The following is an 18,674-nucleotide window of genomic DNA, read 5'->3' on the forward strand; positions in this document are numbered from 1 at the left end:
ACAGTGATGGAGGGTTCCCTGTTGCCACATGCTTTCTCAGCCCTTCCACACCCCTCCCTTCTCACACATTCCCAAAATAATGCAATTTGAGCAGATCTGAAAGAGGCAGTTTAGTTGAGCAGCTCTGAAAGAGGCAGTTTAGTTGTTTGAAGTGTGACAACACCCAGCAAGGCACAAGAATTTTTAGGGTACAGGAAGAGGCTGTAACTAGAAGTAACACAATATAGTTATGAAAGGAAAAAAAAAAAAAAAGGTTCTAAATGTGAAACCTGTTAGCTATCAGCACAATTTCCTTAAAGCAGCAGAAGAAACAGTTTGAAAATTGAACTGGATTAAGTGTCATTAAATGTACAATAGTGTCCAGTATTAGCAGAGATGTGAACTGAGCAATTTCCTTAAACATCCCAGGTTCTTAATGTCAGTGACAGAAAAAACATGCAGAATGATACTGAATTTTTTGTCCTTGTGATACACTCTTTATCCAGCTCCATATCTTGAAAAGGGGATGAGAGTCTAACCAGCTTAAGAATATGACTATGACCTGCACCTGTCAAGGCAAAATAATTAGCGTAAAGAAACTGGGAAGAGTAACCTCAGTGTGTACTGTATCTTAATGAATGTGAGCAAGTTGGGCTGAACAAACTACAGATCTCTGATCTATTAACAAAGCTATTTTTAATAAAGACCTTTTTCCTCTACAGAGGCTGGTCACCTGAGGCCAAAGCATAGAGCAAGGAGGACACCCTGTGGCCAGAGAGAAGGATTTCAGTTCCTTAGTCTTTAACCAGTTTTGTCTTTCATCTCTTTTTGAGTTTGGTAAAACCTGATCACAGTGCTCCAGTGAGGGTCTGCCTGTAGGTGAGCCCTTTCGATATGTAGGCCTGGTGTGCTGGAGTGTAAAGGGAAATATACCTTCCTGTACTGTAAACTTATGAATCAATTCCTTTGTTTCAGGCTAACTCAATAAGTATCTTCTCACTTCTCCCTCATGTGGACAGCTGCCTTTTTCACTTTCCACATCCGTGAACTGGGCCAAATTCACTATGGCTTTTAAGATGCTGGATTTCAACAATATCACTGAAGCTTTATCCCACTGTGTCAGCCAGTTTCCCACTTATTTTAGGGATATTTCTTTTTTACTTATGCTATGAGGATTCCAGAATAATTCTGTCTCTTGCACACATTAACCGTCTCAAGATACGTACAAGGACTGCTGTTATTAGCAATACCGTTCTTTGACGTAAGTGCTGCATGCTGTTACATTTCTTCAGATCAATGCTGGACACGGGAAGGATACCAGCTGTTGACACTGACATGTAGAACCAGAAATACAGCTTGTTCCTACATGCTGCTTTGCAGTGCATTGATGGCAGCCAGCATTGAAACGAAGAAGAGAAGAAAGAAAACAAAATGACATGCCATAATGCGCTTGAGACATTACAGCCATACAAATTACTCTGATATGGTGATAATGTATCATAGGACTAAATGCACAGTGATGCCACACATTGGTGTTGTTCAAAAAAAAAAAAGGATTGACACTGAACATTGTTGCATCTGAGACCTTGCATTGCTCTACAAGTCTTTTGTGAGACCCACACCACCTTAACTCTGTGCATCTCTGTTGCTTGGGAATATTGAAATTGCTAATCCTCTACTTCCAGCTCTTTAAAGGGGGACTGGATTGGAAGGAGGGTAGGGGAGGACACGACTAGAGTCTTTTGTTGCTTTTTCAGTAATGATTTTTTCTGAGCAAAATAGCAGTGGGTGCAATGAGATTATTTTAAATACAGATATGTTGTAAATTTCCACATTGACTGTTCCCACAGCCCCTTCAGGTAGCTGATCAGCGCCGTCTGTTGGAATGGCAGCTACTGTTTGGTAGAGTGTTAATATACATATTCTCATTTCCTCAGAGAGAAAAACCATACGCAAAAAGATGTAATGTGGTGTTTCAGGTGCTACTGTATACAGAACGAGCCAGACAACTCCATCTCGCTTGCAAGTTGCATATATTGTATATTGTGTCTCTACAGAGTATGTATTCTCAGAGAAAGGAATTTTGAAAAACATTTTCAACCTGTTTTGAAGGCGTTGTATGTGAAGGATTGCAGCCAGTTTTGAAGGAGAAGTTGACGGTAACCAGTCCCTCTAGGTATCTGTTGCTAGCACTTAGATTTATGTTAATTGAGCTTTTTCACAGCTGCTAAGTAATGCCTTTTCAATGCTTTTAATCTCCATCAAAACCCCTTTTTGTTCTACCTTACTCTCCTGTAAAGTACAGAGGGGAAGAAATGTATCATTTAAAGGCTTCCTGGTTACAAAACTCAGGCATTTTTATGGTCTGCGCTGAGCAGAAGTCTTTTGTCACCTTCAGTCATTTGTTACTGAGGTCATCTTGTCATTGCCCCAGAGCTAAAGGCTCTTTCTGGTTGCAAAAAGTAAGGTGTGTGGGTCAACCTAAAGGCTCTTCTAACATAAAATAACTAGACAGGCTGCTTCTTTATGGTATCTACAGTTGTCACAGCTAGCACTAAAGTTCTTTCTTGACATATTTGTGTAAAATATGCCCTTTGCTTCCAGGGACACATTAGCATAAACTGGGAGCTTGCATCCAAACTCTATCCATAGGTTTTAGACCTCTTCCTTGTAACATGAATTGTGAAATATTTCTGGTTGCTCTTTAGCATCTCAGAAAGAGTCACACTACATGTTGTGCCTGTTAATTTTTATTTGTTGGGTGCCTTTGAAGGTTGCTTTTGTAGAGAGGATGAAAGTCCTGATGAATTTAACACTGGGCTGACAACTCTTCAGTTCTTGTAACAAACCCCATGACTACCTTGTCCATTGATCTTGAGCTAATCACTGAGGGTCCTAATGGTGGAAGATAATTGGAATTAATGGACACTTTTTTATTTTATTTTTTCTGAATTCAGTGCTTTTGGATTAGGTTGTTAGTATTTCTGTGTCTGAGCTTCTTTATCCAGCAGAAATGGGAATGATACTACTATCTGCCCACTTGAGGATGAAAATGATTTGTTAATTTTTGGAAAAGACTGTGGAGATGAAAATATTGATCTCAACATGCTGGAGTTCATTCAACCTCTGAGGAGACGCTTGTGATTTAAGGTTCATTTCATCCATGCTTTACAAAAATAGAGTTGATTAGTAGATTAGAAATTTAACCCAACCCTCGCTGTGTCAGAATGACATACATCGGGTCTGAACACAAAGGTGCCTGGGAAACGGTTTCCTGGACAACACTAGCAAAGAGAAACCTCCTCATAAAATCTTATATCCTCATTTTGGGGTTTGGGGAAAAGGACAGATATAGGAAAATGGGTACAGGATTGATATTACAGAATCCAAAAAACAGCTCTCACAAGGATAGTGCAGGAATTAAAAAGTTTCCCCAGTGCTGGTTTGTAAAATAACCTGATGTATTCCTCACGTTATATTCCACATATGTTGCAACACTTAACAGTGGAAATTTTCCATTCCAAGTATCACAAAACCAGTCAACCTGCAAATGGCACCTCCACTCAAACACGAAAAACAAACAAACAAACAAAAAAAAACAGCACCACACAGTAGGAAGAGGTTAGATTTTCAGCTGGGAGTCCAAGGAGCAGACCACCAACTTCTTATCAGAAGAAAATGGAATGAGTTCTTTTCTCTACCAAAACCTGCTTGTCTTTATTGCAATTAACATGGCCTCTGTTGTCCTCTGTCACTGAGGTTCAGCACCTGGACAGCAGCATTGATTCTTTCCTCACCTTATGTCAGTCTTTTATGTCATCTAGTGCACATTCGAAGCAGGCTGTTCTACTCAGAGATCAGTGCTGCCCTCAGCTCCCAAATCAGTTTTGCTGAACCTCTACCCTTTGGCCTTAACAATATGCACCTCAGATGCTCACATACCTCTTGAAAATATTTCTGCAAAGATTATCCCATTACATTATTTTACCCTCGAAGCACCTCTGGTGGTTCTCTATGTTTGACTGCATCTAGTACAAGCATCTTGTTTTCATATTCTGCTTTTTTTTTCATACTAACCTTGGACTGTTACAGTGATTTCAGCCTCAAGTATCAGTTTGTTCACTCTGTGTTGGTTTTCTTTGTAAAGCTATTGTCATCTGTTCTTTCCAACAAGAGATCTAAGGCCCAGTTCAGCCACTGACACCTGTATTAAATTTGCAGATGACAAGACTGGGGAGTGTGTGAAAGGATTATTGATACGCATATAATTTTTGTACTTGTTTCCCATATTTTAGAAAATAAGTCACACTCAACACTAGTTGTAACATGCAACTCTGCCTTACACCCTTACTTAATACCGATACCTACTTTAGCTTTGTTCTACTTCAGACTGTGAACTTTGGTGGACAGGATTGTCCCCTACTCCTTGGACAGTGCCAAGCACAGATGAGGCCTTGAGTTTTGCATGAGGCTTTTGAGCTCTCCATGAAAGAGACAGCAGCAGCCATAAATGGAAGTTGCTCTTCCCTTAAAGAGCCCAGAGGATGAGCATCACTGCAAACATCACCTGTTTCTTCCTTGCACTGAATCCTCAAAGCTGCACTGCTCAAGTCTGACAGATTGCATAGAGTGCAGAAAGCCTGAGATGTTGTCAGAGTAACTGTATTAGCGTACCCTGCTTGCAGAGAAGGTGTGAAGAGGAAAAAACATTAAAAGCATCATAAAGACTGGGTGCTGGCACTGCTCAGTGATTCTGGAAGGTCGTGGAGGCTGATTGTAAAGGATTCATCTATTTACATGCAGATATCTTGGCCATTAGTGATGGTGAGGGAGAAGAAATAAGGAAAGTACAAAAAAGGTATAATAAGACACTGTTAAAATCCTTCAGTTGTGAAAAATTCAGTGGAATGTGGCAGGGGTTCTTTAAACAATGCAAACTTTGCAGTAAGGCTTTGGGAACAGATTTTCTTTTATAGAACAGGCCCATAGGGTGATATGAATTCTCTAAAATTCAGATTTTATTAAATAGACCTGCTCTTTTTCTTTTTCTCTGATGGCAATAGAAATACATTCTAGATATTCTATGCTTTAGAAGAGTGGTTTGTTTGGTCCTTCTAGTATTATGACAGTGATCCCAATTCCTTCATCTTATAAGGCTGTAGAGTTTCTTGCTTGTCAACATTGTCCTTGATTGCTTGTTGCAGTAACATAAAAGCCAGGACAGTGAATCCTGTTAAGGGGAACTGACTTTGACAGGGAGAGAGAGGCATATTTCTCTTACGAAATATAAAGATAATGAAAGGAAAATCAAGACAGAGTTATTTCTAATGACAAGCATGCTAAGATTCAGTCAGGGGATGGAAAATGAACTTCTCTTTCCTTTTCTTTGAATTTTAGTTTGCTAGGAAGGAAAAGACAGAACACATCTGGCAGGCAGTCTGTAAGATTGCTAAGCTGTTGTCCTAAGGCCCCTGTCTGGAAGGGCCTTTTTGCACAAAATGCAGTATCCTTGCATGTACACACACACACTGAAAGTCTCCACACTGAACAACTTGCAGCAAAAGAAGGCAAAAAGCGAGGTAGCTCTTTGCACCCAGTGCACAGTTCTTCTCTGTAGCAAACAACCTCTTTGCCTTACGTACAGTGCCAAGCACAAATGAGCTCTGAGCTCCAGACACTACCATACACATGATTAACAATAACGAAGAAACACTTCTGCTAATTTCCAGCTGTGGTTATTTGCACCACGTTGCAATAGATCTGTGCCTTGTCTTGAACAAAGACTGACCTTCATGGCAGCCAGCGTTCTTGAGGGCAGATACCTGGTCCATAAGGGGGCTAAGGTAATGCTTACCTCAAAGGACACACAGAGCTCTAAAGCGGAGGTGAAAAGCAAATATGATGGCACAGCATAACCCAGAGAACTGCTAGGTTGAAATGCAACTAAACTTTCTGACTCCTCACCTTGTAAAGTCCTGAATAAAACCCAGTTCTTTAGAACTGCCACGGACTGGGCAGCTCTTTGCCATGTATGTAGAAACATAAAGAGATTTAACTGCATTTCTCTTACAGGGCTGGTCAGTTGGCCCTACTCAGACTCCTAATTCAGCTCAGGGCATCCCTGAACGGGCAGGGTAGCATTGATCTGCCAAACACACAAGCTCTTTTTGAACTGTACTGTTCTCCCTGCTCACAGAGTAGCAGATTCAAAAAGAGAGGAAAAAACAATGCACCTATGGGAAAGAATATGAGCCATAGTTACATTTGCAGTATCAAACTGCCCATTCTCTGCTCTTTATTTTGAAATGCCAAGTGATTTTCTCAGTTTAACATTTTTCTGCTCGTATTTGTTTCTCTTTTCCAGGAAGTCCGTCATCCAGCTAGACCTGGCTAACACCAAGAAAGCTCTGATTGTACCTGCTTTTGAGACCCTACGCTACCGCCTCTCCTTCCCCAAGTCAAAAGCAGAGCTGCTATCTATGTTGGACATGGGAACCCTCTTTACATTCAGGTAATGGAAAGTACTTTCGTTGAACCTGTGGTCATTATCTCTAAAGAGTTTTCTTGATGTTCTGTGAATATTTTATTATTCTCTTCTGTCAGCTACCTAGCTCCATTAAGAAATGTATTGGATTTTTTTCTCTTTTCATAGACAGGCAGTGAACAGAATCATATGTGGATATATTCCATCTGTAAGCTCAGCGTTTTAGCTAGTATTACGCTCCCCTACTGAAGGACTTCAGTTGTTAAATTGAATTTGTTTTATTTTCGTCATTCTTTATTGCTCTACAAAATCAGGCGCGACCATTACACTCATGTGCGTGTAATTTCCTTTTTGGCTGCCAAATACTATCTGGATAGCTGAGTCCCTCATGTGACCAAAAATAATTTCTCTCTGCTCATTGGTTTGGTTTCATACTGACTGATTGGAAAAACAAATACAAGCTTGCCATGTGCTCTTAAAAAGTATGAAACAGCTGCTTAAATAGCCAGAGTTTCCCAATGTAGAGGTGAAAGTATACTCTGAGTAGAAGCTGAGAAATGAAGAGCACCTAAATTCAGAGCTCCTCTCTGAAACAGACTCCTTTTGTTGCTGTGAACAAGTCACTTCTATTATCTGTCAGACTTTTCAGTTTTAAAATGCAGCTACCAAGGGTTAACTGTCTCATGGGTGTGTGGTAAGGTCTGATTAGCAGACATTTGTAAAGCATCGTAGTGATGGCAAGAGTACAATATGATCTTATGATATTGCACAGGGAGGGGGCTTAGGAAACCTGTGTTCTTGTCCCATCTCCACTAGTGTCCTGCTGGGAGGTGATACATGAATCAGTTCTTTCTTACATCTCTGTTCTCCATCTCTGAAATGCAGGTAACAATGTTCACCTCTGCTTTTTACAGTATTTTGAGATCTAGAGATAAGAACTATGAAAACACTAAGTGTTATCCATGGCCAGCGCAGCTCTTTATCACATCTCCCATCCTTTTCTTACTTTAGAGCTTTCCTCACACTACTTCCATTCCCTGCATTATGCACCACTCTTGTTGCAGCAGCCACCCTTCTCTCATGCAACTTTATGCAGACGTCATAAGCAGACAGCCTGTGTGAGCCTGGAAAACACAATTCTGACCCTACCTCTACCCATGACTACCTTGAAATAGAAGCTCGGGATGACTGAGATATTAGGGAGGCATGCCTCTCTCCGGAAAATTACTTAAGGTTACTGGTAGACCAAGCATCTTTCCCCTGTCATTCCTTAGCAGTCAACAAAGTACAAATTAACAAGATATTTGTTGATAGAGAGTAATTGTTTCTCCCATAGTTGAAAGAAAAAATCCTTGCAGTGGAAAATAACACCCTCAGGATTTTCAGCTGTTACATTCCACCAGCAGTCAAATTTTCAGCCTGCACAGCAGTGGCCTTCCACTACAGATTTCATCTCCAAGCTATTCAGCATGTTGGCATGTTCCGCACACAGACAGATTTGCACCTCCTTTCTCAAGTCTCACTCAGGCAAAAATCTCTTTAACATCAGTGGGAGTTTTGCCAGAGCAAGGTTAAAAAAGAACTGAAGGACATGCGAACTGTAGCTGGTTTACATATTAATGTAAGACATGTTTTACAAATGCTTCCGTAGTTTGCTTTGGCTCGTTTCATTGTTCAAATCTATCAACAGCCACAAAGCAGCTGTGATCCGGGCTGAGAATTTCCACCTCCACCTTCAAGGTGCTTTAATAATGCTGCAATTCAAAGGCTGAGCGGGTGGGAGTGAGCTGGGGAGGACTGCTGTGACAGTGATTGCTGAGAGTGCCTGCAGCATCCCAGTCCCTCACACCACACGGTAGATTACAATCTTTCCCTCACTGAAATTGCTTTTGTCACCTCTTTTCCAAATGGTGACCTTTTCTACCTCTGGGCAGCTAAGGAGTACAAAACGGCTCTCAATTACATCCCCCAGTCACCACCAAAAGGAAAAGGAAGACGTGTGAGCATCTGTGGCTGACAGGGTGTGCTGCGTGGAAACTCTCTGCAGCAGTGGGATGCTCTGTCCCGGCTTGATGGCTTCGTGTGCAGGTGCTGGCTGTGACTGTGCCTCCTGAGGATGTGCCTGCTTCGTGGCTGGGTAATAGCTGATGAACCACGAATGTGCTGCCGACACAGCTTTCAGGCACGAGGAAAACCACAGCTGGTAGAAGATGCATCATATTGAGAAAACATAACCAGCAACGACTGATTAACTAATTAACTGATTGCATTCACAATCCAGCAAAATGTTTAAGCATCTGAGAACAGAGCTGAGGAAGTTTTTCTTTCACCAAAACATTTTTCTCACTGAAACATGAAGCTTTGAGTGACAGGGCAGAAGAGTGAAGTAGAACACTCTGAGAAGAATAACAATTTAATTTTGCTAACTTTAGCAAAGTTTGCTGTAGTTTTGAAATTGTATTTTGGAAAAAAAAGCAGTGGATATAGATAGTAAGATGAAACATTTGACCCAAAACAGTTATGGGTGGGTTTTTTGGTAGATGTTTTAAATGAACCATGGGAAAGAAACTCATAATCACTGTACAGAGATCAACTGATTTTGTTTGGATTTTTCAAAATTTCCAGTGTTATTGAAAATATCTTGGTCACTATTTTCACAAAGAGAGACTTCTCCCAAAAATCTGCGAAATTGAGTGTGGCCTTAAAATTCAAGGTGCGTTTAAATCTTGGGTGAAAAGGCTCTGAGTGGGAGTCCTAGACTTACCCATTTGTCCTGCTGATGGAAGACCAATACAGACAGTGAACCAGTTCTCACAACAGCATCACTGAGAGTAAAGTCTGTTGGAAATGACTCACTCTTTTATGACAGCTTCCCCTATAAGGACATCCGTGTAATGGTGTCTGCATATTCTGATTTTGCAGTTCATTTCATGTGACGATTAGTCATTGGCCAAGACCTAACTCCAGCAGATTATATGTACACGTATATATATTTAGACCCATATTTTATGTACATATATGTATGTAATCCTGAACTCTCACAGTTCTAACTTCCAGACTGATTATTCCATAGTAATTAGTGTGTTCACACCTTATTTGAGCATCCTGTACTGAGATTCCTATTTGTCCTGACCTTAGCTGCCCTTTTGTCTGTCACTTTCCCTCCACTCACATCAGTTGCTCTGAAGAGGCAAGTAAAAGATCTCTGGTATTTTTTTGTTTGGTTTGGTCAGGTCTATTCCTTCCTTTCTGTTTTTTCTCTTTCCACTCCCACTTCCCTGTCCTCTCTTCATTGTCTGTTCCCCACGATTTAATTTTTCCTGCTGGTTCACTCTCTCCACTCACAGAGGTTATACCTGAGCTGTTGTGTCTGCTTACATTGCTATCCCTGAAAAGGGTCAAACGTAAGGGATGTTTTTATGGCTAGTGTCCTGTTACCCCCGCTGCTTTAATCAGTAGGAGAGTGTTACTAGAGGAACAGCAGCATTTGCCTGATTCTCTGCAGGAATCTCTCAATTAACCAAAGTTTACATGCGGCTTTGAAGATACAAATCACTTCATGAGTGTTTAGTAGTCATTATTGTTATTATCATAATTAATTTCAAAATGCCGGAGGTAGGACATTAGAAGATAGAGCATCCTCCACAATCCCATATCATTTTAAGCTCTATATTGTGATTATATTTTTTGCATCACAGATAGCTGGTCATTAGTGACTGCATAGGTTACCAAGTCACTTCCAGAAAAGGGATGGGCTTCTTGGAGATGGTTCCAAAGGCTTTTAAGGATTGTAATCTTTTTGAATCCAGCACTGGTTTCTAATAAACTCTGGTTAATTCATTCACTGTCAGTTTTTTTTTTAGTACAGACAGGCTTTGTTTTTCCTGGTTCCCAAGGCAGATATCTGAAAGTAATGCAACCTGTTTACAACTTAGAAATGCAGCTTTCAAAAGACCATAGGTTACTTGGGACCCCAGTGCTGTGGATAATAATCCTGTCCTCCTGCACTGCCCCTGACCAAGGAGAGTCAGTGAAACTGTCCAGTAATAAGTCACATGAGTATACAGCCAAAGTGGAAACTCTTGGGCTGTGATTTTACGTCTCTGTTTTTAACGATAGCTTGCGACAGTATGAGAATCCAGGTCCCAGCTCTACAAATAGTTAAAGCTTAAATCTCTTCACTTTGAGCACATGAGTCATCCCCGTGAATTCAATGTACCTTACATTACAAACTGGCAGGATGTTTGTTTTGCCCCTTCTGTTACACATCTCAGAGCATTGTAATACAGATGGCCTGCTATGCCTTTGTTTCATTATTTAATCTATGAGTCTGCAGAAAGAGCCTGTCTCATTGATTTTTGGAAAGGTGTAAGAAGAGTAAGTGGGCGAGAGAATCATTGACCCTGGCACTAATGGGGTGGATTCAAGCTGTGCTTGGAAGGGACCTGCTGTGACCTAAACAAGATTAACGAAGTATAAAAGGATCCTTTTCTGTAAATCAAATTGATTACCTTACTCAGGATTACACAAGCACCCCCCACAATATAGAAAGTGCAGCAGAAATGCCTTTATGTGATATTTTACTTATTAATTTAATTATGCACTTTGGCTCCTGCCATAGTAATAACAGTAATTAATAAAACAGAACATCTCTCCAGAGCTGCAGGTGTCTCTCATACGAAGTATAAAATTGCATACAAAACAGATCGTGAATGTCACTGTGGTGTAGAAATAGCTAATTTTCAGGGCCTTGTGTGAGCTACAGGGTTTCATGCCGATTTTAGAGCACTGATGCAGCCACTTGGTTGCTAGGAATGAGACACAGCACTTTGCAGCGCAGATGAACTGTCTGTGTGTTTTGTAATTGTACCTCACTTTAGCGTTAGGTAGTGTTTTCACACCATCCTTCACCAGCTAGATGTGTTTAAGCATCAAGCACACAGAGGCTCTGGGAAGCGTGCTGGAAACAGTCCTAGAAATTGCCTCTGATGCGTCCTGAAAACGATGATGTGAACTGTAAGCTAATGTCCTTATTTTCGAGCGTTTTATCTAACAAGTAACATTTTGTAGCCTCGCCAAGATGTGTCCTGTTTAATTGCCTCCCCGTGTCCGTGCCATTTATGTCTGTTGAAGGTATCACGTCTGGACAAAAGGGCACGCGCCAACGAACTTTGCCAAGTGGCGAACAGCCACCACCCCCTACCGCGTTGAGTGGGAAGCAGACTTCGAGCCATACGTTGTTGTGAGGAAGGACTGCCCGGAGTATGACAGGCGGTTTGTTGGATTTGGCTGGAACAAAGTGGCTCACATCATGGAACTGGATGCACAGGTGAGGAGATGATGCCTGCATAACTCACACAGGGGCGGGCAGCAGGGTTGTTAAAAGAAATCCACCTTCTGTAGAAAGGCTTCAAGCTCTGCATTGCCAAAGTGCTCACCCGGCCTTACTGAGCTCCTTAATGAGTGCTTTTTTGAGCTGGGAACACTCAGTTTAGCCCTTGTCAAGCATTAAAAAGAGTACTGAGTCTCCTTAGTTCATCTGTCAGTGCTGAGAAAGCTGTTGTCTCAGAGTGGCACAATTCCTCCTACCCAGCAGTGTGCCCAAGTACCGCAGCACTTGTTACCAGTCTTGTCACCTACTGTGGGATCTGTAGACCTATAGATCTGGCTGGAAGCTTTTCAGTTAAACAGAGGTTGGTGAGTCCCAACGGTTAATTCAGAATCCAAAAAGCAATCTTAAACTGAATCCAAGTCAAGGATCTTCAATTTCTGGCCCGGATTTACAGCACATCTCTGCAAAGGCAAGGACTTTACATTTCCAAAGTCTCTGGCTATGCAGCAGCAAACTCCAGAGGATCCAGGTATTTGATCCTTGGGCTGTCTGCCTCTTGGATTTGTGGCTTGGGATGGCACTGCTAGACAGAATGTTTAAGAATAAGGATGCAGAGAGACCTCGAGAGTCCCAGACTGGCACCAGAGCTCTCAGAGCTGCCAAGATCCCTGTCACAGACCTAGATCTTTAGACTGGCACTGGTTATGGCTCCATGGGAGCCCGGTGCTGCTGTGCACTGAAATGGCAGAGTTTGCATGTCCCCGCTGTTCTTGGATGTGAAGCTAACCAGTGCGTTAATCAGCAGGGGCTGGGTCATGGCAGTTCTTTTTATTTTGCTGTTTGGGTTTGTTTTTTTTTTCAGTTTGATTTCATTTCCAGTTTTTGAACCATTGGCATTTCATGCTAGCTGAAAAAAACCTTACTTTTTTGCCAGCTGTATCCCGCTATGCTAAGCTTCTGCTATGAGGACTTGGATCTGGGATACAGTTGATGCCTCTCTGCCCAACTCTTACCAGCTTGCAGGAGGCAGAGCAGCACAAGACATACAGCAAGTTACTGGGAGACTGTATCTTTGGGGTGCAGGATACAGTGCTTTTGATGCAGGCAGGCATATGGGAGGGGTATTTTCTACTGCTTACAAAACCACATGGCCACCTTGGTCTACCTGCCACTTGCCCTCTGTTTGAAAAAGGGCATTGCAAACTAATTTGTGCCTACTTATGTTGAGGAAAAAAAAATGATTACAGACCAAAAAAAATATTGTCCATTATGTTATTATTAATAATAATACTTTGCTACAGCACTTTAATTTTCCAGTGCACTATCCAAACACTAATCAATTAACTATCATTTGTGGAGAGTGCCAATGCAATGATTTATTTGTTAATCTGGGTATCAGGGCTTACATTCCCACTGGCAACTCTCATCTAGCACTCATGATTTAACTCTTCTGTTCAGAGACATTTGCTCAGCATACAGACTCACACATAGGAAATTGGAACATTTTTCAAAGTTGATCATAAAACAGGTATTTAAAAAGGCTGTTGGGATGGAACTAACTCAGTTGGGGAATTGTTTTTCTCACTCTTCCAGCCTTAAAAACATTCTCACTTTGAAAAGAAGTTTCATTTTCATCTGTAGCAACTTGGGTATTGGCCTGTTTTCCCACAAAATCAGGCTGGAGGGGACATGCTACTTTCCCCTATGTCAGCTAAAATTATTAAATTCCCTGTGCCAGACCAAAATACGCTGGACTACCTTGTTCTGTTTTCCTCACAGTAAATTCAGATGTGCTCCTAGTTGGAGTTTATTTAGGCTTTTTCCTCAGGGAGCTTTGATCTCCCAACCACTCATTCTGTTGCAAATTTTGATCCATCTCCCAAGTTCTGTCTCCTTTGCCTGGCTGCTCCTGAGGTTAGAAGGAAGGAATTGTGATGAATGGGGCAATATCCTCTCCATAAAAAGGAGGAAACGCTGCACAGAGCACCCATAAGGCATTCCTTTGGCTTCAGGGCGTTCATGGATCATGTTGCTGCAAGCTGTTTGGCTGGCTCCATTATCAGCAGACAAAACAGCCGCTCAGCTGAGTTATTTCCCTGCTCCTCACAACTGCAGCGTGTGTCAAAAGGACTGTGGGAGACACCTCACCAAGGACCGGCGCCACTACCATCCTTCAGAGCGTCACACAGCGTGGAGATAATCGTCATTATTATTCTGGGGGCATGCAGATGTCCACTGAGCTGGATACTGTACAAATATATGGATAATGACAGTCTCTGTCTAAAGCATTTATAACCTGTGAGATAGGGACAGAGGTTCCTGCGAGTGCTTTGCTTTCTCAATGGATGTTTTCTTATAGTAAAGATGGGCCATTAGGAAACCTTTCCCCACTCTTCCAGTGATTTTGGAACTAGACAGTGAGCATCTCTTTTTCCAGGACCCCAGCCCAGCGTCTTTCAAAGGGGCTTATGTTTTTGGAGCACTTCTATGTGGCTGAAGGCCTTTCAGGGATGGGAGCACTGCTCTGCGGACCGTTTACACTGCAGAGCATAGAAAGTCTTTGACCCGCAGGATGGCAGACTTGAGATGCAAACAGAGGAAGAAATGCAAAAGAGAAAAGATTGTATGAGGGGGATCTTTCTTCCTCTGCGGATTCAGCCCTTAATGTTAAGGTCCTGCAGAGAAGTTACGTAGTTTGTTGTTCATCAGCTATCCTCATTCTATCATGGCAGCCTTTGTTTTTGTGTTTGATTCCCCATTAGTTCCAAGTCTCTTCCAGCTAAATGAGTTCTGCCTGTGAGCATCAGAATATTTTGCTCTTCCTGTACACTTGTCATCCCAAACAGAAGCTCACAGGGGCCAATTCCCATGTATGACAGCATTGTCATTTGGCACAAAGATTTACCTCTGTAGCACTGTTTGGCAGGGAACAGGCACTCCCATAATGAGAAAGGAGCAGCCACACAGCTGCATCTGCACCTAGCTGTCCAACAGATGCTACTGTTCCCTAAGTGTTTATGGGACAGCACTGCAGCTTTGTACCTTCATCTGGGGATCTGTTGCTCAAACACTTGGTTTCTGGTAGCATCATAATCCAGCAGTTTTCAGTCTCTTCTCATTGATTGTAGTTTGTTAGGTGAAGGACTATCTGTAGGTGAAAACCCCAGTGTTTATTAGCTCAAGTGTGTTCTCTCCCATAAATTTCTTTCCCTAACAAAATATTTTGGAATACTCTGCCTCTGAGCTGCAGGTAATCCATGTCCCAGCACAGACTCCTAAATGTACATATGACTGGAGTCTGCAAACCAGAAGAAGTTCAACACCACTTCTTTTAACGCCAGCATGCTCTGGAGAAGCTCTGTGGCTGTTCACTGTCTTGCCCAGAGATGGTTAATAAGGCAGTGCAAAAACAGTTGTAAACAGAAACCGGGTATGAACAGTAGCCAGTGTGCTTGTGGAGGCTTTGAAGTGGCTCATCATTTGCATCCCATACAAACTCAGACTTTTTGAAATTTAGCAAGAAAAAAATAGCTAGCATAGCCCTAGCAGTTAGGGTACTTCACTTGGCTACAGACTACTGAGGTTCACATCCCTTTCCTGTCCAGATTTTTGTGGGACCACATACCTGGTTCTTGCACATCCTACACTAGTGACTTCCCAACTTTTCTAAGAAGCACTCTTTATCTAGCTTTGCCCCAAATGATCGATCATATATTTAGTTACAAAAATGGAACAAATCTAATAAGAGTAATTGAAACATGGATGAACCATAGTTTTTAGCAACAAAAAATGTCAAAAACCTTCAGAATTAGTGAAGCAGTTACAGAGGAGCAGAGGAATTAGCACGATATCTCATACTTTGTGAAGAAGTTAATTTGTTTAAAACCTTCCTAAGATTTATACAATCTGAAGAGAAACCTTCTCAAAGCATATGAAATTACCAGGTCCATTTTCACACACAGCCTATAAAAGGCACCATATTCTCCCACTACTTCAAGTTTATAAATAGTCTGGGACAGTTTTGTTGCTGTAAGTATCTTAATACACAGGCAAAGCAACATAGGTAGTGCAAGGTGTCCCTTTTAAAATATTGCTTATTCCAGCATCCCAAGAAAGATAAATTACAGGGGGAAAAGCATGCTTTTGCAAGCACAATTGAAACTCATGCTGTGTGCATTCACAGTTGGTTGCAAGCACACTACTACAACATCTGTGCTGCAGACATGATGTCAGGAATGTCTTTAGCACCGTTTCTCTGTTATTTGGTTTATACCGAGTAAAACATTTTCAAAGACAAGGTAGGTCCTTCATAAACACAAGAAAGTGCAGCGTGAAAAAAAGGTTTATTTGGCATAGTTGTATGGGTTAGTTGTTCTTGAGACCTACAGTGAACTGCTGCATGACAGAATGTGTTTGACTGTGGAGGCATGAGAGAGGTGCATTGCAAGAGGGCTCAGGAACACCCCTCACAGCTGGTGTCTTTCTCCCCCAGGAGTACGAGTTCACGGTGCTGCCCAACGCCTACATGATCCACATGCCGCATGCCCCCAGCTTTGACATCACCAAGTTTCGCTCCAACAAGCAATACCGCATCTGTCTCAAGACCCTGAAGGAGGAGTTCCAGCAGGACATGTCACGTCACTATGGCTTTGCAGCTCTCAAATATCTCACGGCAGAGAACAACAGCTAGCACAGAGGAGCCCATTTAGAGGAAACAGAGACACTGAAGGGAGGAGCCACTCAACGTTTGAGACCCGGTCTTCAAACTTTGAACTGAGAAATACTTTCTGTTTTTATATCATACCTGGCAGTTCTAACAGTAGAAATTTGAAGTGACATGTCTTCAGACTGTGCTCATCAGCCCCTTCCCCAACCACCCCAGGCCTTTCAGCTTTAGCATTTGTGAGGTGTCAACAAGAGGGGCCGGCTACGCGCCTGCTGTACTGCAAGAGGTGGGGACTGGGCATGGGCTGGGAATGCACTCTGTTCTCTTAACTGCAGAGCAAAGACAGACCTTCAGAATATAGGATTTCATGTTGCTATTTAATAATTTGACATGCTTTTTATCTGTAAAGGAAGATCTTCGGGTCGCTGTCCTGTGAATTTCAAATCTGCACTACTCTGAAAGGGAACTTTCACCTGTGAACGTTCACAGTGGCCCTCTTAACATGGATGACCTTGTAAATGCAGGATGAGCCAAAGGTCTGAATTAGCCTTGAAAATGAAGGGGACACTTGTACAATACTGCACTCCAGAGAAGGTGTGTTACAGGTTTAGGCGTGTACATGATATCAGTTGGTCTTTTATGCTCAAATTAGTTAAGTTTTATCAGGAAAATCCCTTATGCCCTGCCCTGCCTCTTCCCCAGTCCTAAATGCTGTTCCTTTCCTTGCCAAGGAAATGTCTCCATTGTGTTTCTTTCCCATCTTCAGTTCTGGTGGTCCAGTAAAGAAGATCAGTAGCTCTGCCCGAAAGTGAACAAAACCTGTCAGTGTAAGGTCTGTTTTCACCAGAGCAACTTGTTCATATGTGTCTCATAAAATAAAGGGCCTGGTTGTAACTCTTTATCTTTTTTAGGCAAGAATTGGATTTTGCCTAGAAGGCATGTTGTGCGGGGGGGTATTGATTCATAGACTCATTTCAGTGCATGCCCATCCGTGAAGGCACTGGGCCTTGGGCTTTAAGTGAACTTCTTTGCTGAACAGGGAATATAAGCGCGACAACTCGTAGCCTGGGTGCTCTCCTGCTGCCTGCTACAAGGTCTCAGAACTACTTCGTTAAAGGAGTTTATAAATAAAAGGAGCAGAACTGTTAGGAATAAACTCCCCATTCGAGGGAGAAAAGTTTATGTTGGGAATCTGAGTGTGATTGTTTGCCTGAATGTGGGCTGGTCAAGTTCACAACTTCAATACACACAGGAATATTCTGGAGGGTGGACAGGAAACTCAACAAGCAAAACACAGAAAACAAGACACTGGACTTTTTACAGTTTTCTTTATCTTTCAGTATTAATGTTGTGTTTACATTGGATGAGGAGCTGAGGTTTAATGCACTACCCCTTGCAGGGCTATTTGTAATTTCTGTTGCAATGTTAATAGAGAAAGCAGAAACGATTCAGTGAGAAATGTGTCTCTCTCCTTTCCCCAGATCCCTGTACAACCACATGTACCAATACCACTGCCTGAACTGGAAAATGGGTCCACATTGTGTTCTGCTCACTTGGTTCCATTTTGTTTTTCAGCCACTGGACCTTCTACTTTCTTCCCCACCTCATCCCTCTAGAGCTTGGTTTTATTTCTAACCTGACATTTCGTGAGAGCTTTTTGTTACAGTGGAAACCACACCGTTAAACCAGACATTTAAACTACAAATATCAGTTCATCATGCTGTGTATATATAAGAAAAGCCAAAAAAGGCAACATCTTTGACAAGAAATAAAAAGGGGCGGGAGGCTATGTGCAATTACTGATTTTTCCCCTGGGAGTGTTGGCTGCGTAAGAATACATCAGTGCATAATTTTCCAAAGTGCTTTTCTTTCGTTCTTAATGGCTTTATGTAAAGATTTACATAAAAACCTTTGAAGAGCTGGGAAGAAGTGAAATGAGTACTCAGTCAGTCTTGGCTAAGATATATTTAAAAAAAAAAAATTAACTCACCAAGTCCTGTATTACTCACCATTAAGGGCCCAGGTCACCATGCATACTGAGAATGAGAACCCTGCAGCACAGAGCCATGATGATTAGCTAATGTGCAAAAAGTTATCAAAAGCTGATCGTAGGAGGGGCTGAACATTTGTTGTGCCTACATAAAATCTCCCATCAGAGTTTCAGTGTGGCCACGATTATGTTTCATATATATTGGAAACTCATTTCCAGGTGT

General features: G+C 41.9%; 1 protein-coding gene across 1 annotated transcript in view; it reads left to right on the top strand.

Moving 5' to 3' along the window:
• The window catches only part of LARGE1 (LARGE xylosyl- and glucuronyltransferase 1), a 288,235-nt gene extending 269,915 nt beyond the window's left edge, over positions 1-18,320 (top strand). The window contains exons 14-16 of the mRNA XM_083824334.1: positions 6,344-6,490; positions 11,597-11,792; positions 16,288-18,320. Coding sequence (XP_083680460.1) covers positions 6,344-6,490; positions 11,597-11,792; positions 16,288-16,485 — 541 coding nt within the window. The 3' untranslated portion in view covers positions 16,486-18,320. The remainder of the gene's footprint in view (positions 1-6,343; positions 6,491-11,596; positions 11,793-16,287) is intronic.
• Positions 18,321-18,674: the final 354 nt, after the last annotated feature.

The sequence above is a fragment of the Anser anser genome (genome assembly GCF_964211835.1).
Source record: "Anser anser genome assembly, chromosome: 1".
NCBI lineage: Eukaryota > Metazoa > Chordata > Aves > Anseriformes > Anatidae > Anser > Anser anser.